Below are 20,299 nucleotides of genomic sequence, written 5' to 3'. Positions count from 1 at the left end.
GTGGAGAGGTTTATGGAGGGAATTCCAGAGCTTAGGGCCTGGATGGCTGAAAGCACGGCCGCCAATGATGGGGCAAAGGAAATGGAGGCCAGAGTTGGAGGAACACAGAGTTCGAGGAGTGTTGTAGGGCTGGAGCAGGTTACAAAAATAGGAAGGGGCGATGCTATGAGAGGATTTGAACATGAGGATGAGGTCTTTAAACAAAATTACGTACTGACTAGTCACACCCTCAGCTATACACCTTTAGCTTTCTTAACCACCAGTGAACAGCTGTGAGCTGTCAGTTTTCACAACCTATCCACCCTAATCCACAAGTCCCTTCCCTGCACTGTAACCTCAACCATGATGCCATTCAATATAACTTTCTCGTTTCATCAACATGATCTCATAGCTTTATACTTCTCTGTGTTGAACTCCACCTCTCTGCCATTGACCCAGCCTTTCCAGATCTCTTTGGATTTTTGCACAATGATTAGCATCATTGGCCACTGCATCCAACTTGGTGTCATCTGAAATTTACTCACCTTGGAAATATTCTGTCTTCTGAGTCATTTATAGAAATTCAAAATAGCAGCAGCACCAACAGTGACCCCTGTGGGATTCCACTGGCAACTTGTTTCTACTCTGACATCTCCCCAACATTTATGATTGTTTCTTTTTATCACTACAGGTATATCACATTCTGAAAGTGATAAAGGAAAGCAGAAAAAGAAAAGTGAGTGACCTATTTTTCATAAGTCATTTGCAATCTCTACTCTATTACCTTATTAATTAGGTCAAAAAACAGCCTGTGTGCCATCCCCATTTAGCTTGGATCATTCCCCTCTTCTAAGCCAGTTGAAAGGCAATCAATGGGATGGACACCAGACATCTTGAAGCAATTGCACATTGTGCCATGATATACAGAGGGAAGTCAAGCCTGGAATTAACGTGGAGCTGTTTCTGTTTGTCTGCATACTTGCATCATAATGCAAGTTGGTGCTAATACTGCCAGAAGCAAGACATGTTTGGCTGAATGATGATAATTTTCTCATACCTTTTGCCTTCTGCAGTTCAGCAGCACTGTGAGAAACAGAAAGCCACAGCCTTTTATGTATATTGAATCACATAGAATTACATAAAATGTACAGCACAGAAACAGGCCATTCGGCCCAACTGGTACATGCCGGTGTTTATGCTCGACACGAGCCTCCTCCCACCATCTTTGTCTAACCCTATCAGCATAACCTCCTCTTCCTTTCTCCCTCATGTGTTTATCTAGCTTTCCCTCAAATACATCTGTGTTATTTGCTTCAACTGCTCCATGTGGTAGCAGGTTCTACATTCTAACCACTCTCTGGGTAAAAAGGTTACTCCCGAATTCCCTATTGGATTTATTGGTGACTATCTTATATTTATGGTCCCTAATTTTGGACTCCCCCACAAGGGTAACATTTTCTCTACGTCTACTGTAACAAACCCTTTCATATTCTTAAAGACCTCTATCAGGTTACCCCTCTGTCTTCTCTTTTCTAGAGAAAAGAGCCCCAGCATGTTCAGACTTTCCTGATAGGCATAACCTCTTATTCTGGTATCATCCTTGTAAATCTTTTTTGCACCTTCTTCAGTGTGTCTATACCCTTTTATAATATGAAGAGCAGAAATGTGCATAGTATTCTAAGTGTGGTCTAAGTGTGGACTAACCAAGTTTTTATATAGGTTTAACGTAATTTCTCTGCTTTTCAATTCTGTCCCTCTAGAAATGAACCCCAGTGCTTTGTTTGCTTTTTCATGGCCTTATTGAGCTGTGCCACTACTTTTAGTGATTGTGTATCTGTACCCCTGGATCCCTTTGCTTCTCTACCACATTTAGACTCTTATTTTCCAAGCAGTATGTGGCTTCCTTATTCTTCCTACCAAAATGCACCACCTCACACTTATCTATATTGAAATTCATTTGCCAATTACAGGCCCATTCTGTAAGTTTATTAATGTCTTCTTGTAATTTGTCGCAGTCTTCCTCAGTATTGACTATAGGTCCCAGCAATAATTTTTTTAAAAATATAACTGAAATTAAAAAAAGCAAATGCTGTCAATACACAACAGGTGAATGAGCACCTGAAATGAGAAAATATTGGTTAACATTATAGCTAGTGACCCCTCATGAGAACCAAAAAAGGGAGGGCCTGTCCAAAACAAAGGTTTATTTCCAATTTCCAACATTTACAGCTGTTTCTTTTTATCTCTACAGGTGACAATGGATGCCCCAATAAATGTAAACGGCAGAATTGTAAAGGTTGGTGATCTAATTTTAAAAGTCCTCCTCACTAACATCTGGGGACTTGTGCTAAAATTGGGAAAGCTGTTCCACAGACTAGTCAAGCAACAGCCTGACATAGCCATACTCACAGAATCATACCTTTCAGCCAACATCCCAGACTCTTCCATCACCATCCCTGGGTATGTCCTGTCCCACTGGCAGGACAGACCCTCCAGAGGTGGCGGTACAGTGGTATACAGTCAGGAAGTATTGGCCCTGGGAGTCCTCAACATTGACTCCAGACCCCATGAAATCTCATGGCATCAGGACAAACATGGGCAAGGAAACCTCCTGCTGATTACCACCTACCGCCCTCCCTCAGCTGATGAATCAGTCCTCCTCCATGTTGAGCACCACTTAGAGGAAACACTGAGCATAGCAAGGGCACAGAATGTACTCTGGGTGGGGGACTTCAATGTCCATCACCAAGAGTGGCTCGACAGCACCACTACTGACTGAGCTGGCCGAGTCCTGAAGGACATAGCTGCAAGACTGGGCCTGCGGGAGGTGGTGAGCGAACTAACTCGAGGGCAAAACCTATTTGACCTCGTCCTCACCAATCTAACTGTCGCAGATGCATCTGTCCATGACAGTATTGGCAGGAGTGACCACTGCACAGTCTTTGTGGAGACCAAGTCCCGTCTTTAGACTGAGGACACCATCCAATGTGTTTTGTGGCACTACCACTGTGCTAAATGGGATAGATTAAGACCAGATCTAGCAAATCAAAACTGGGCATCCATGAGGTGCTGTGGGCCATCAGCAGCAGCAGAATTGTATTGCAGCACAATCTGTAACTTCATTGCCCGGCATATTCCTCACTCTACCATTACCAACAAGCTAGGGGATCAACCCTGGTTCAATGAGGAGTGTAGAAGAGCATGCCAGGAGCAGCACCAGGCATACTTAAAAATGCAGTGCCAAACTGGTGAAGCTACAACACAGGACTACATGCATGCTAAACAGCGGAAGCAACATGGTACTGGCAGAGATAAGCGATTCCAGAACCAACGGATCAGATCAAAGCTCTGCAGTCCTGCCACATCTAGGCGTGAATGGTGGTGGACAATTAAACAACTACCTGGAAGAGGAGGCTCCGTGAACATCCCCATCCTCAATGATGGCAGAATCCAGCATGTGAGTGGAAAAGACAAGGCTGAAGCGTTTGTAACCATTTTCAGCCAGAAGTGCCGAGTGGATGATCCATCTCGGCCTCCTCCCGATATCTCCACCATCACAGAATCCAGTCTTCAGCCAATTCGATTCACTCCACTTAATATACAAGGCTGAGTACACCGGATACAGCAAAGGCTATGGGCCCCGGCAATATCCCGGCTGTAGTGCTGAAGACTTGTGCTCCAGAACTAGCTGCGCCTCTAGCCAAGCTGTTCCAGTACAGCTACAACACTGGCATCTCCCCGACAATGTGGAAAATTACCCAGGTATGTCCTGTCCACAAAAAGCAGGACAAATCCAATCCGGCCAATTATCGCCCCATCAGTCTACTCTCAATTATCAGCTAAGTGATGGAAGGTGTCGTCGACAGTGCTATCAAGTGGCACTTACTCACCAATAACCTGCTCACTGATGCTCAATTTGGGTTCCGCCAGGACCACTCGGCTCCAGACCTCATTACAGCCTTGGTCCAAACATGGACAAAAGAGCTGAATTCCAGAGGTGAGGTGAGAATGAGTGTCCTTGACATCAAGGCAGCTTTTGACCGAGTGTGGCACCAAGGAGCCCTAGTAAAATTGAAGTCAATGGGTATCAGGGGCTAAACATTCCAGTGGCTGGAGTCATACCTAGCACAAAGGAAGATGGTATTGGTTGTTGGAGGCCAATCATCTCAGCCCCAGGACATTGCTGCAGGAGTTCCTCAGGGCAGTGTCCTAGGCCCAACCATCTTCAGTTGCTTCATCAATGACCTTCCCTTCATCATAAGGTCAGAAATGGGGATGTTCGCAGTGTACAGTTCCATTCACAACCACTCAGATAATGAAGCAGTCTGTGCCCACATGCAGCAAGACCTGGACAACATCCAGGCTTGGGCTGATAAATGGCAAGTAACATTCATGCCAGACAAATGCCAGGCAATGTCTGTCCCCAACTAGAGAGAGTCTATCCACCTCCCCTTGACATTCAATGGCATTACCATCAAAGCAGCCCGCTTGATTGGCACATATCCACCACCCTAAACATTCACTCCCTTCACCACCAGCGCACTGTGGCTGCAGTATGTACCATCCACAGGATGCACTGCAGCAACTCGCCAAGGCTTCTTCGACAGCACCTCCCAAACCAGTGACCTCTACCACCTAGAAGGACAAGGGCAGCCTCCCCTTGACATTGAATGGCATTACTATCCCTGAATCCCCCACCATCAACATCCTGGGGGTTACCATTGACCAGAAACATAACTGGACCAGCCATATAAATACTGTGGCTACAAGAGCAGGTCAGAGGCTGGGTATTCTGCGGCGATTGACTCACCTCCTGACTCCCCAAAGCCTTTCCACCATCTACAACGCACAAGTCAGGAGTGTGATGGAATTCTCCCCAACTGGCCTGGATGAGTGCAGCTCCAACAACACTCAAGAAGCTCGACACCATCCAGGACAAAGCAGCCCGCTTGATTGGCACCCTATCCACCACCCTAAACATTCACTCCCATCCACAGGATGCACTGCAGCAACTCGCCAAGGCTTCTTCGACAGCACCTCCCAAACCAGTGACCTCTACCACCTAGAAGGAGAAGGGCAACAGACACATGGGAACAACACCACCTGCACGTTCCCCTCCAAGTCACACACCATCCCGACTTGGAAATATATCGCCGTTCCTTCATCGTCGCTGGGTCAAAATCCTGGAACTCCCTTCCTAACAGCACTGTGGGAGAACTTTCATCACACGGACTGCAGCGGTTCAAGAAGGCGGCTCACCACCACCTTCTCAAGGGCAATTAGGGATGGGCAATAAAAGCTGGCCTTGCCAGCGACGCCCACATCCGATGAACGAATAAAAAAAAAGGAATCTCTGCTCTCTTTCAGTTCTTTAACCTTATTGACTGGATATAACAGTAGATGAAAAGATGTGACAATTGTTGAGCAAAAAGAGAGTGAGTCAGAAATCTTGCATTTATAAAGCACTTTTCATGACCTCAGGATTTTCCAAATCGCATCACAGCCAATGAAGTAATTTTGAAGAATAGTCACTGTTGTAACATAGGGAAACATGGCAGCCAATTTTTGCACAGCAAGAACACATGACTAGCAATGAAATGAATGATTGGAACATCTGCTTTAATGATATTGGTTGAGGGATAAATGTTAGCCAGGACAACTCCCCTACTCTTCCTCAAATAGAGTCACCGGATCTTTTATATCCACCTGCCAGGCTGGACAGGATCTCAGTTTAACTTTTCATACAATAGATAGCACCTCCAGCATTCCCTCCGAATGGCACTGAAATGTCAGCCCAGTCTGCTTGCTTAATCTCTTGAGTAAGGCTTGAACCCAAAACCTTTTATTTAGATGTCAAATTGCTAAGACTGAACAAAGGCTGACTTCTCGAACCAAAGGCTTGAAGGCAGAAAGAACAGAAACTGACAACGGCCGATAATAGTGTGCATTTTATCAAGGGCGAGTGGATATTACTAGACTCGTAAGTGAGCTAACATGTCAGTGATAGTACCCGACTAGTGTTGTCCAGGTGAATCATCAAGGATTGGAACTGGAGATTGGCACAACTAGGGACAGAGTTGTCAGGTAATGGAGTTCATTGTTGAGGGAAATCAAGGAAATGGTGATATAGGATTGTCTAAGTTTAACAAAAGTAGCAAGAAAGGTAAGAATGCTGGGATTGTGGCAGCAACAGATCTGCAGAGGGTGAAAGGAGACAGCGAAGGAGGCAAGGGCCAAGGAGGATTACAGCATGCGGATCTTCTGGAGCAGGATGTCTTACCTCAACATGACAGAGGCGCAATGTGTGAGGAGGCTGCGCTTCAGCAGGCAGGCAGTCACTGACCTGTTGCATCAGAAATTGGAGCCAAACACAACAGCGCACAGCACTGCCTGTGGCTGTGAAGGTACTGGTGGCTCTCAAATTCTGTGCCATAAGCTCAGTCCAGGCTGCAACAGGTGACATCAGTGACATCAGTCAGTTTGCTGTCCATAAGGACATCATGTCGGTGACAGATGCCCTCTTTCCAATGCAGGCTGCTGATCAGGAGGAGAGAGCTCTTGGATTAGCCATATTGCTGGGTTTTCCCAGGTGAAAAGTGTCATTGACTGCACACACGTTGCCCTGCGTTCTCTCCGTCAAGAACTAGTCGTGTTTTATAACAGGAAAGAGTTCCACTCCTTGAATGTATCTCTAACCACAGGCAGTGAATATTGCAGGTCTGTGCCTAGTTTTCTGGCAGTACTTGTGATGCCTTCATACAGCGCCACTCCTCCAATATAAGTTAAAAAATGGTAATGGAGGAAATAACGAGATTAAAGATTGACAGATCTCCTGGACCTGATGGTTTCCACCCCAGGGTGTTAAAAGAAATAGGTGAGGAAATTGTAGATGCTCCAGTCATGATCTTCCAAAACTCTCTCAATTCAGGGATTGTCCCCTGATATTGGAAAATTGCCAGTGTCACTCCACTATTTAAGAAGGGTAAGAGAAATAAACCATAAAATTATAGGCCTATTAGTTTAATGTCGGTTCTTGGGAACTTACTGGAATCTATTATTATAGAAAGGGTGACTGAGCACTTGGACAAACATGAACTGATCAGAGAGAGCCAGCATAGATTTGTAACCGGTAATGAACCGAGCTGAACTTTTTGAGGAGGTAACTAACATGGTGGATAAGGGTGTGTCTATGGATGTTATTTATATAGACTTCCAGAGGGCATTCGATAAGGTTCCATATAAGAGACTGCAAACAAAAATTAGAGTACATGGAATTGGAGGCAACCTATTGACATGAGTAGGGAATGTTTTTTAGGAGGTGGTTGACGGAGAGTAGGGATAATGGGTATGTACTCAAATTGGCAGGGCGTGACTAGTGGTGTCCCCCAGGGATCTGTACTGGGGCCTAAGCTTTTCACCATATTCATAAATGACTTTGATGAAGGAATGGAGAGCTGTATATCTAAGTTTGCTGATCACACTAAGTTAGGTGGCACAGTAAATAGTGTAGATGGGAGCAGAAAATTACAAAGGGGCATTGATAGATTAAGTGAGTGGGCAAAACTGTGGCAGATGGAGTTCAATGTGGGAAAGTGTGAGGTCATCCACTTTGGACCTAAGAAAGATAGATCAGAGTATATTCTAAATGGCGAGAAGCTAGGAACTGTGGAGGAGCAGAGAGTTTTAGGGGTCCAAGTACAGAAATCATTAAAAGCTAGTGGACAGGTATAAAAACAAATTTAAAAGGCTAATGGAATGTTGACCTTCATCTCAAGGAGGCTGGAATACAAAGGGGTGGAAGTTATGTTGCAATTATATACAGTTATATAAAGCTCTGGTTAGACCCCATTTAGAGTACAGCATTCAGTTCTGGGCACCGCACCTCAGGAAGGATATATTGGCGTTCAAGGGAGTGCAGTGCAGATTCACCAGAATGATACAGGGGCTAAAAGGGTTAAATTATGAGGACAGGTTACATAGATGAGGCTTGTATTCCCTCGAGTATAGAAGATTAAGGGGTGATCTAATCGAGGTGTTTAAGATGATTAAAGGATTTGATAGAGTAGATAAAGAGAAACTACTTCCTCTGATGGGGGAGTCCAGAACAAGGGGACATAACCTTAAAATTAGAACTAGGCCATTCAGGGGTGATGTCAGGAAGAACCATCTCCCCCAAAAAGCTGTTGAGGCTGGGGGCCAGTTGAAAATTTCAAAACTGAGATTGATAGATTTTTGATAGACAAGGGTATTAAGGGTTATGGAACCAAGGCAAGTAGATGGAGTTAAGATACAGATGAGCCATGATCTAATTAAATGGTGGAACAAGTTTGAGTTTTTTGCAACCTATCCACTCTACCCCCAAGTGTCTTCTCTGCTCTGCTCTGTTAGCTCAATCCATTTAATATATAATCTACTTTCTTGCAAACATCATTGGCCACTGCACCCAAGTAGGTGTCATCTGAAACACTTGTCTTCTAAGTCATTTATAGAAATTCAAACAATAGCAGCACCAACAGTGACCCCTGTGGGATTCCATTGGAAACTTGTTTCCACTCTGACACCTTCCCAACATTTACGATTGTTTCTTTTTATCACTACAGGTACATCACATTGCAAATGTGTTAAGAATAAGAAAAGTCAGTGATCTATTTTTCATATGCTATTTGCAATCTCTGCTCTACTTAATTAGGTCAAAAGACAGTCTGGGTGCTCCCCCATTTATTCGGGTTCACTACTCTCCCTGTAGGAAAGTTGGAAGCTGGAAGCTAATTGCTGGAATGGAGATCTGGCAGTAGAAATTGATAAGTGTTGCACATGTTTTTCGGGCCTAAAACTGGCGCAAAGCCTACTAATTTTGCAGTGGGACGGCCTACACTCATTCTGTGCAGGCATTGTTCCCATTGCTATATTTCATAGAATCATAGAACCATAGAGTGTTACAGCATAGAAGGAGGCCATTCAGCCCATCGTGTCTGTGCCGGCCGAGAAAGAGCTATCCAGCTTAATCCCACTTTCCAGCACTTGGTCCGTAGCCCTGTAGGTTACGGCACTTCAAGTGCGCATCCAAGTACTTTTTAAATGAGTTGAGGGTTTCTGCCTCTCCCGCCCTTTCAGACAGTGAGTTCCAGACCCCCACCACCCTCTGGGTGAAAAATTTCTCCTCAGCTCCCCTCTAATCCTTCTACCAATTACTTTAAATCTATGCCCCCTGGTGACTGACCCCTCTGCTAAGGGAAATAGGTCCTTCCTATCCACTTTATTTAGTCCCGTCATCATTTTATACACCTCAATTAAATCTCCCCTCAGCCTCCTTTGTTCCAATCTTTCCTCATAGCTAAAATTCTCCAGCCCTGGCAACATCCTCGTAAATCTCCCCTGCACCCTTTCTAGTGCAATTACATCCTTCCTGTAATGTGGTGACCAGAACTGTACGCAGTACTCAAGTTGTGGCCTAATCAGTGTTTTATACAGTTCTAGTATAACCTCCCTGCTCTTATATTCTATGCCTCGGCTAATTTGTGTGGCAATAATGTAGTTGGAGTTCTTCACCCATAAGAAATGGCGGTTACACGATTGGCTCTTGTTCCTTAAAGGGGAGTCTGCTCGGCAGTTGTTTCAAGTAGCTGCACGTCGAAGCGACAATTTCATCGTTTATTTCGCAATGTCTTGGGTTTCATTATTTCAGCAATAGCACCTTCTTAAAGCTGCACCCCAGCTGCCATCAGTGGTGTTAGCCAAGGCAACTATAATTGAGCTCTGTCTATATAGGATCTATAGATATTCCGCTAAGCATTCCACCCTATCTGTTGGTTTTGAAGAAAGGAGGGCAGGCTCAGAGAAGGCCTGTAGTACAGGCCAGCCTAGCTACATACATGCTAATTGTCTGCTTTTTGCAGAATAGTTTGCATTAATAGTCAGCATTTTTACCCCCCTCCACCCCTGTTCATGCTGTTCACACTGGAAGCTGCAAATTAACTGACTTCAGGCTCCTTGAAGTCACCCGAGAAGCCACTGCAGCTTTTTCTCCATTCGTTCATGGGATGTGGGCGTCGCTGGCGAGGCCAGCATTTATTGCCCATCCCTAATTGCCCTTGAAAAGGTGGTGGTGAGCCGTCTTCTTGAACCGCTGCAGTCCGTGTGGTGAAGGTTCTCCCATACTGCTGTTAAGTAGGGAGTTCCAGGATTTTGACCCAGCGACGATGAAGGAACGGCGATATATTTCCAAGTCAGGATGATGTGTATCTTGGAGGGGAACGTGCAGGTGGTGTTGTTCCCATGTGCCTGCTGCCCTCGTCCTTCTAGGTGGTAGAGGTCGCGGGTTTGGGAGGTGCTGTCGAAGAAGCCTTGGCAAGTTGCTGCAGTGCATCCCGTAGATGGTACACACTGCAGCCACAGTGCGCCGCTGGTGAAGGGAGTGAATGTTTAGGGTGGTGGATGGGGTGCCAATCAATTGGGCTGCTTTGTCCTGGATGGTGTCGAGCTTCTTGAGTGTTGTTGGAGTTGCACTCATCCAGGCAAGTGGAGAGTATTCCATCACACTCCAGACTTGTGCCTTGTAACAAGCTTTGGGGAGTCAGGAGGTGAGTCACTCGCTGCAGAATACCCAGCCTCTGACCTACTCTTGTAGCCACAGTATTTATGTGGCTGGTCCAGTTAAGTTTCTGGTCAATGGTGACCCCCAGGACGTTGGTGGTGGGGGATTCAGCAATGGTAATGCCAATGAATGTCAAGGGGAGGTGGTTAGACTCACTCTCGTTGGAGATGGTCATTGCCTGGCATGTGTCTGGCGCGAATGTCACTTGCCACTTATCAGCCCAAGCCTGGATGTTATCCAGGTCTTGCTGCATGTGAGCACGGACTGCTCCATTATCTGAAATTTCATGCAGATGCCGAAGAGGTGAGCTGTGACAGTTTATGAACCTATAATCCGCTGTTTTTAGCCTTCATTCCCAAGCCTAAGGTTGGCAGGTATGAGTATAAGAAATGCTAAGTGAACTGTTTTAAGGGTTGAACCATTCATTTCATTTTGGTTGTAGGATTCTGTGGCTTTCAAACATACTTTTGGCTTGACTGCTTTTTGATCCTTTGATTTTTAATGTCCCTACCCATGAATCCAAATCTTGATGGTAGCTTTGTAGCTTTGTAGCACACAACCTTTCAGACGTTTTATGGCAAAATGCAGCGGTGGGCGGGGGCGGGGGCAGGGGGGGGAGCAGGGGAGGTTTAGCAGCCAGGAAACCTGGAAACACGGGTTTCCCAGAGGTCCCTCCAAATTTTACGGCAGGACCTCATTTAAATTTTTTGACTCCGTTTCCCAGCCGGCCGGATTGAGAGGCTGGCTGACTATCGGGCAGGAAGGTCTGTGGAATGAGAGGCTGGCTGACTATCGGGCAGGAAGGTCTGCGGATTGAGAGGCTGGCTGACTATCGGGCAGGAAGGTCTGCGGATTGAGAGGCTGGCTGACTATCGGGCAGGAAGGTCTGTGGATTGAGAGGCTGGCTGACTATCGGGCAGGAAGGTCTGTGGATTGAGAGGCTGGCTGACTATCGGGCAGGAAGGTCTGCGGATTGAGAGGCTGGCTGACTATCGGGCAGGAAGGCCTGTGGATTGAGAGGCTGGCTGACTATCGGGCAGGAAGGCCAGTGGAGTGAGAGGCTGGCTGACTATCGGGCAGGAAGGTCTGTGGATTGAGAGGCTGGCTGACTATCGGGCAGGAAGGTCTGTGGATTGAGAGGCTGGCTGACTATCGGGCAGGAAGGCCTGTGGATTGAGAGGCTGGCTGACTATCGGGCAGGAAGGTCTGTGGATTGAGAGGCTGGCTGACTATCGGGCAGGAAGGTCTGTGGCACCAAGAGTGGATAGCAGGGAGGGAGGGAGGGAGGGAGAGATGATGGGTCAGTGGGACATTGCTGGTGGGGGGGGGGGAGTGTGGAGAAGATCACGGGCCGTGAGCAGATTGGGGGATGCGATCACGGTGAGGGGGAGGCTCCGATCATGGGAAGGGAAGCCGGTTAGCTTGAGGGACCAGGGGCGGGGTGGGGGTGGGAAGCAGCCGTGCTCCTCCTGGTCCACAAGCAGTGGTGTAAAGGCACTTATCTGTTGGATCCGGCCTTTCTCACCTCCCTTCAGCGGCTGGGTTTCTCGAGCCCTAGGAAACTGGTCCCCGCAGCAGTTAAACCTGAAAGTCTGTAAAAACCTGAGGCACACAGCCTCATTAAAATATTTAAGTAACGGACCCACCTCTGGAGAGCAGGTTAATTGCCTGCCCCCAACCCGCCTCTGTTAAAACTGGAAGTGGGCGCGTTGGAGGCAGGTTGGGGTCGGGTTTCTAATTTTTCAAGTTTTAACCTCGCTCCTTTCCCACACATCCTGGGGGGGTTAAAATTACCCCCCATAGTGTGAGCACACTTGGTAACCTTCCTGAACTGGTCACAGGTGAGGCAGCATTCATTCTTTCTGCTATCTGTGTCTAGGCTACTCATGTACTACTCTTCGGAAGGGGATGCCGCTCCAACATCTCCTGCAGCAGGACCATCAAAGCTGCATTCTAGACGGGTGTCGATTATCAACCTGGTCTTGCTGCACCATTTCTACCCCTATATATATCCGATCAGTTGGATGATCAAGTGATTCAGCTCTCAAGAATGCTGAGTTTCACATGCAAGTCATAGCCTGCTGTTTATGTCCACTCAAATATACTTAACTCAATGGGTGATCTTGGGCCTTTTCAGCTAGGCAATTAAATGGAATGACACATGGTATCGAAAGGTAGATCTGGAAGTCTACTTCAAATTAAATTATGACTGTAGGATTAGGGGCACAGATTCAAACCAGCCAATGGCCAATTTAGAAATGATGTCAGAAAGTTCTTCTTTACACAAAAAGTGATCAACACATGGGATGGACTTCCACACAGGGCAGTGGAGGTAGAAGCATTTAATAAATGGTTGGATGCTGTGACAGGGAACTGTAGAGTCTTTCTGGATTAATGATTTAAGATGGGCCGAATGTCCTTCTTATGTCATACATAATCGTGTGATGCAAGCAGTATTTCTGTTCTGGAGGAGGGGGTAACTGAGGAACCTAGAAAATGTGGTAGAACTTATCTTGCATAAATCACACTTCCTATTGACCTAAATGCAGTAGCAATGATATCAGCTGTGGAGAAATCTACAACCTACGCAGGACCTGAAATTCCAGAGGCGTATTACCGGTCTGCCACCATAATTCTGAGAGCAGAACCCCCAGGGAAATGGATGTTTATGCCATTCCGTAGGGGTCCACCAGTCTCCCATTGGAATTATGGTCGGAGATCGGTAAAACTCCCTCTGCACCCCCCCACCCCCATGGAATTTCCAGGCCACAGTGTCTGAATGGAATTTGATGAATGGTGCTGAACTGCTTTTAAGCAGTGGTTAGAATGGCCTGGCACACTCTAGCATGGCATTTCATTTCAAGAGATAAACACAGCCCTTTAAACCATAGAGCCATTTTAACCACTATTTATAAGGGGAGAGAAGTGAAGAAATTTAAAAAAAGAACACAGTTACTTTTGAAAGACTAAATCAATTTTCTTTTACCATTTCAATTCAGAAATTCAAACAACAGACAAATGCGAAGCAATTCTCAGAAATGTGACCAATATTTGTAGGGGAAAGAAGAATTGTCTTAAGAGACACAAGTAAGTTGACATGGTTTAAGCCAATTATTTTCAGTGCTGTACGGTCAAGAAATAGAACCTGCATTCACAATTGAAGACAGAACTGGGTTCAGAGCAGAACAGACTACTTATGTATTTTGTTATAATGATCTATCATGCTTTCAACAGCTTGTTTCAAAAATTCTGGAGTACAGATCATTCCTAGCCCAGTTGGTAAATGCATTGTGTGATGAGGCCCTGTATAACACAAAGCAAGAAGGACCTAGATTTGATCCCTGGTCTGTCCTGAGCTAGCTCACCTCAGTCTGGGTAACAGTGGAGTCAGTACAAATGCCCCCAGTGGTCTTGGACTGGGTGGAGAAAAAAGTCAGTCAAGTTTCCTGCGCCTGATCACTACCCACTGAATGTACACATCTATAGATCAGCTTGATTAAGATGCCCCCTGCAATAAAATAGCTTGCTGACAATCTGGCCTTGATTTTTACAGGGGAGCAGGAAGGGTACGCAGGAGCCCAGTAGTGGGCAATGCACCCAGCAAGGCCGGGGATGTGGAGGCCCTGCCAATCTTAACAGCAGGATCTAATTTGAATAAATATTTGCAGAGTCCCGCCCGACTACCTGGATTGACTACCTGGCTGGTGGGCGGGAGTGGGAATTTGGCCTAGCTGGTGACCCGTGGGAGCGGCCCCCGGCAATCAGTGGCTGGAGGGGATTCCCTCGCATCGCGGTGGGAGGGGAAGGCTGGGGTTTACTGGGGCTGGGGATTTCCTGAAGATCGTGGCGATTCGGGGTTGGGGAGGCCCAAGGACTCCTTGAGGGGTCTGAGGGATGCACTCGTGCTCCTACTGGCCCACAAGAAGTTCAAAGACAGGCAAACTTTTAAAATTTACCTAAGCATCTTCTGGCCAGTTGGCTCCTCCAGCCTTGTTGTTGCTGCCGAGCATCATACAGCACGGGACTCCCCCTGCGTGGACCTTCAAATTACATCGAGGCGCCGATGACATCATTGGCCGCGACTTTTGAATCTTAGCTAGGCGCCTCTCTTGCTTTTAGCGAGAGCCTCGTCCAGGGCCTGAAATGTTGCCGTAAATATTTTGGTGGACGGGAATGCGGCGCGTTGGAGGCAAGATCTAGATTTTTAGGATTTTATCCCCTCTTGTCCCCCTCAGAGTGTTAAAATCTTTCTAGGCTCACACATGAAGTATAGCCACTTGGGTGAGGCGGCGATAGCTGCTGGCAATGGTGGGACTATAACTCAGCACAAATCAGCACCTTCAGGTGAGCAGGGGAGAGAAAAATAACGCCCAATACTTTTCCGCATTTTTGCTAATGCTTAGGAAGTCCTTGTATTTTCAAAAAAGTGTCTTCAATCATTGAAGCTTTTCGTCATCAAGGTTAATGTCAATCAATACCCCAAGGGACAGCAGCTAGCCGTACCTCAAAGCCACCTCTTAATTAACAAACATGTATTATGTATTTAGGCTGACTGTTACTGACTCACCCACTCTCATCACAGTGGCTAATAATTACAAAGGGCCTTTTACATTGCCCATTTGTTTCCCTCCTTTTATGGGGCAGTGTCGTCTGTATGATGATCACTCCTTTTATGGACTCCGCTGCTGAATGTGGAGACCCAGTTGCTGTACCAGTGGATACACAAGGGAGTAATTCCCCTTATTTATTTCACTGAAACTGGCTCCCTTAATCAGACAGCGCATTTGCAGGCCTACATTTTTGTGGCTCTATGATACAGTCGATTCCTGATAGCAGGAAGGGTTGCATTTATACAATGGAATGCAGCTAATCGAGGGAGAACTATGCATTTCCTATCAACTCAACTCCTATGATATAAACGCTTCTCAACATTATCTTTGTTTAATGAGGCTGACAACACTTCTTCTTGTTACATTTTATGCTGTCAATGTTGTCAAATTCAAGTATTGGAAATATTGTAACTTGTTGAGAGAAGCAATGGTCTAGATTGCAAATCCACTTAAAAGTTCAGAGCTGGGTATTTGCTCTGCAGTGATGCACACGGAAAAAGGTTCCACTTTTCACAAAAAGACAAAAGCTATCACTGAAAGTAAATGGCAGCTCTGTGCTGATATGGGATATTCACTATGACATGCAAAATTGCTTGCCTCACACAGAGGCCACACTAATGGCTAGTATGGGAAATTAAAACATCACACAGGTTCAGTGGCTCTTCCGTGTATGGAGGTCATGGCATAGTTTTGGAGCTGAGCACAGGAAGAAAATTTGCAAAGAATCAATTACCAAATTCTGATAGCCCCCACTTGATGACCAAAAAGGGTTCAGCCTCCTTCCAAAGAAAACAAATGAAAAAAAATCCTTGTCTCCAAATGTCTATTATAATGAGGGCAGAATGTATGTTATATTTAGAGAAAGTGCAAACCGCTTCTATCCAGTTAATTTGTCCATTACACCTGATGCAGATTTAAACTTTACACTGGTTATTATACATTGGTTACTAGAACCTACTGATGCACCAGTCACCTGCCTGTTTAAACATACTCCTATGCTGGTGAGTGAAGTGCATGTTAAATTTAACACCAACTGGTTATTTTAAATGGTGCTGAAGAGCAGAGAGGGAGGGCGGAAAGAAAGCCAAAGGGAGAAATAGAAGGAAAGAGATCAAAGAACAAAAAAAGTGAAGAATAGAGATGAAGCTGGTAACTAGTTGCACTTTCATTCATTTAGACAGCTGTAATTTCACAATTTACACAACTCAATCTGTCTATTTTAATATCTCATCTAGGTACAGATCACACAGGAAATGCTTCAATATGGCATTTAGGTATGCGGCTTTGAAAAACAACAGCACCACAGATGTATTCTCACAATTTACAGTTCATACCAGAAAAAGTGGCCTCTCAAGATTTAAAGGAATTAATCTATGTGCTAATTCCTCTTGGGTAAGTGCTTTTTACTCACACAGTGCCCAACTATGCTGCAACTACATGTACAACCAATCTTCAGATCTCTGATCTAAATGTTCATGATATAAACAAGGTAGAAAGGAACGTTTGCCTTGTGAGAGCAATCCAACGTGATTTCCGACATATTTTATAAAACCTTCAAAATTCATATTTGATGCTGGCATCTTTTTCTTAATATTTATTTAATTTTAACATAATTTTCCGAACATAAAAGAAATTTAATGAGATTTAGACCATTCGGCCCATTGAGGTTTATCTCTAGTACTCGCCTCACCTAGCTTGGTAAGATCATGGACTTTGGGTTTCTACTCACATCCCAAGCTGCATACTCAGCCAGTAATACTACCTAACTCGGGAAATTGGATGGAGTAATGGACTAAACACTGCCCTTTCAGTCTGGGAAATGGGTTCAAGTCCAGTACATACTGATAGAATGATGAGAATAAATATCAACATACAAAAAGAAGGGTGAGAAAAGGCTATCAGGCCCATCATGCCCATCCCATCCAGTAGATAGTGCAACCTCGCACATTCTTGTCATGCAGTCTACAGGGAGAAGCAAAACAAAACAGAAAAATCTTATGGACAGATCAAAGGAAAAATCTGGGAAATTCCTCTCTGACTGACTAAATCAATCAAGCAAACTTACTTGATTGATTTAGTGAGTTCAGGTAAGACGGAGTATAAAACTAAAGCAAATGTCTTACACGAATGCCAAGGAAGTGGTAATCCAACGGGCTGGGAGAAAAATAGAAAGTAACAAAGTGACACAAAGAAAATACTAAGAGCTGCAAAAAGGGAATATGAAAAAGAACTTGCAAGTAATATAACGGCTAATAGTAAAAGCTTTTATAAATACATTAAGAGTAAGAGAGTGGCTAAGGGAAATGTGGGCCCATTAAAGACAGACGCAGGTGATACTGTCATAGACACCAAGGTAATGGCAGATTTAAAAACAAGTACTTTGTATCTGTTTTCACAGTAGAGGATGAGGATAAAATACCAGTGATAGAAGGGAAACTAAAAATAAATCAAGGGCAGGAACTTATTGGATTCAATATAAGTAACAAGGTGGTAATGGAGAAAATAATGGGACTTGGGATAGATAAATCTCCAGGACCTGATGGATTCAACCCCAGGGTATTAAAAGTAGGTGAGGGAATTGCAGAGCATTATTTAAAATCTTTCAGAGCTCTCTTGATTTGGGATTTGTGCTATTAGATTGGAAATTTGCTAATGTCACTTCATTATTTAAGAAGGGTGGGAGAGAGAAACGAGGTAACAATAGGCCTGTCAGTTTAACATCAGTTGTGGGGAAGCTGCTAGAATCTGTCATTAGAGATAGAGTGACTGAGCACTTGAATAAATATGAACTGATCAGACAGAACCAGCATAGCTTCAAGGGTGTCATTGTCATGTCTGACTAATCTAGTTGAATTTTTAGAGAAGGTCATTAATAAGGTAGGTAAGGGAGTGTCTATGGATATTTTCTATATGGACTTCCAGAAGGCATTTGATAAAGTTCCACACAAGAGAATATTAGTAAAAATGAGAGCACACAGAACTGGAGGTAGCCTTTTGACTTGGGTTGCAAATTGGTTGGGAGGTAGAGACAGAGAGTGGGGATAAAGGGGAGGTACTCTGATGGGGGGATGTGACAAGTGGTGTTCCCCAGGGATCTGTTCTGGGGCCTCAATTGTTCACCATATTTATTACTGACTTGAATGAAGGAATAGAGAGCTGTATATAGAAGTCTTCATATAACACTAAGTTAGGAGTGACAATAAGTTGTGCAGATGGGAGCAGTAAGTTGCAAAGGGACATAGACAGATTAAGTGAGTGGGCAAAACTATGGCAAATGGAGTTCGAGGTGGGCAAGTGTGAGGTCATCCACTTTGGACCCAAGAAAAATAAATCAGAGTATTTTCTAAATGGTGAGAAACTAGGGACTGTAGAGGAGCAAAGAGATTTGGGAGTTGAAGTACAGAAATCACTAAAAGCTAGTGCACAGGTACAAGAAGCAATCAAAAAAGTTAATGGAATTTTGGCATTTATCTCAAGGGGACTGGAATACGAAGGGGAGCAAGTTATGCTTCAGTTGCATAGATCCTTGGTCAGACCCCATCTGGAACACTGTTCAGTTCTGGGCACTGCGCCTCAGGGAGGATATATTGGCCTTGGAGGGGGTGCAGCGCAGATTCACTAGAATGATACTGGGGCTTAGCAGATTAAATTATGAGGACAGGTTGCTTGTATTCCCTTGAGTATAAGAGATTGAGGGATGATCTGATCGAGGTATTTAAAATGTTAAAAGGATTTGATAGGGTAGATATGGCGAAACTATTTCCTCTGGCGGGGGAATTGAGAACAAGGGGGCATAATCTCAAAATTGGAGCTAGGCCATTCAGGACCGAAATCAGGAAGCACTTTTTCACACAAAGGGTAGTAGAAATCTGGAACTCTCTCCCTGAGAGACTATCAATGCTGGGACAATTGGAGCTTTTAATACTGAGATCGATAGATTTTTGTTAGGTAAGTGTGTCAAGGGATATGGAGCAATGGCTAGGAAATGGAGTTGAGGTGCAGATCCACCACGATCTAATTGAATGGCGGAACAAGCCTGAGGGCCTGAATGCCCTATTCCTGTTCCTAAGGTTCCTAACTCCAGGAGACTACAGTTGCCCATGACTCATCACAATCTTAATTACCTCCTTTAATTAAAAATATTCTCCGTGCTGGTAGGTAGCCTTATGCCATTTGGACTTTGCATCAGTTGTAGAATGCAGTAACTCCAGTCTAGTGTGAAGCCACATTTTAAAAGTCCCACTCACCCCTTTGGACTTTTTGGGAATGATATAAGCTTCTTTTTCAATGCTTTTAATATTAGGAAAAAGTGCCACTCCTACCCTCTCTTTCCCCAATGTTAAAAATGAGCGGCCCTGGGAATGGAGCTCTGTTGCAGGCATGCAACAACACGTGCATAAGCCCCGATTTTAATCCCTGAGCTCGACAATGGGGCACGTGGGAAGTTCAAATCAAGGGCAGCATAATGGTCACCACGTTCCCGCTGACTTCATGCTGCTCAACATTTTAATCAGCGTGTTTTGGGCAGTGTGTCAGATCCCAGTGCCATTTTAATAGGTTTCCATCGAGGAGGCCTGGAACAGGCCAGGAGATGAGCACTTCAGCTGCATTAAAGACAGAGGTAAGATTTTTAAAGGAGCCTTTGAGCCATTTACTTACTCTGTTTGCATTCTGGCAATGGAAAAAGAGGATCTTATAATTCAGCGTCTTACATAGGATTTAAAATCTAAATAGTAATAAAAATACATTGTGGATTTTTCCTGTTAATATTAATTAAGTTTTTAAAATTATGCCCACTTGACAATAAATTTAACCCTTGCCAAGAGGTTAGTGACTTGGTGCATACAAGATATCCAAATGTTTGGACCTCCCTCAAGAGTTAGACCTGCTTTTCATAGACTAACATGTGCTTAGCTACAGTGCAGAATGAATATATTGCCATAATCCTCTATTCCATTGCCAGAGAAGATGCTTTTCTTTGTACTCTACTGACTGTTTTAGCATGAAATTTACAGGATTTGACCTCATGTTAATGTCCTGTATTTTTAATAGATGGTTCTGTTACTTGAGTTGTGATTTGAAGCCCTTCCCCTGTGCTCTGACTTTCTTAAAGTGA

General features: G+C 44.7%; 1 protein-coding gene across 1 annotated transcript in view; it reads left to right on the top strand.

The window, feature by feature from the left end:
- The first annotated feature begins 671 nt into the window (after positions 1 to 671).
- Positions 672 to 20,299, top strand: part of LOC137333411 (adhesion G-protein coupled receptor G2-like) — a 41,173-nt gene continuing 21,545 nt past the window's right edge. Inside the window, exons 1-4 of the mRNA XM_067997563.1 lie at positions 672 to 715; positions 2,231 to 2,275; positions 13,573 to 13,660; positions 16,419 to 16,575. Coding sequence (XP_067853664.1) covers positions 16,447 to 16,575 — 129 coding nt within the window. The 5' untranslated portion in view covers positions 672 to 715; positions 2,231 to 2,275; positions 13,573 to 13,660; positions 16,419 to 16,446. The remainder of the gene's footprint in view (positions 716 to 2,230; positions 2,276 to 13,572; positions 13,661 to 16,418; positions 16,576 to 20,299) is intronic.

The sequence above is a fragment of the Heptranchias perlo genome, chromosome 16 (assembly GCF_035084215.1).
Source record: "Heptranchias perlo isolate sHepPer1 chromosome 16, sHepPer1.hap1, whole genome shotgun sequence".
NCBI classification, from domain to species: domain Eukaryota; kingdom Metazoa; phylum Chordata; class Chondrichthyes; order Hexanchiformes; family Hexanchidae; genus Heptranchias; species Heptranchias perlo.
The sequence above is the reverse complement of the archived record's forward strand: the minus strand, read 5'-3'. Positions and strand labels throughout refer to the sequence as shown.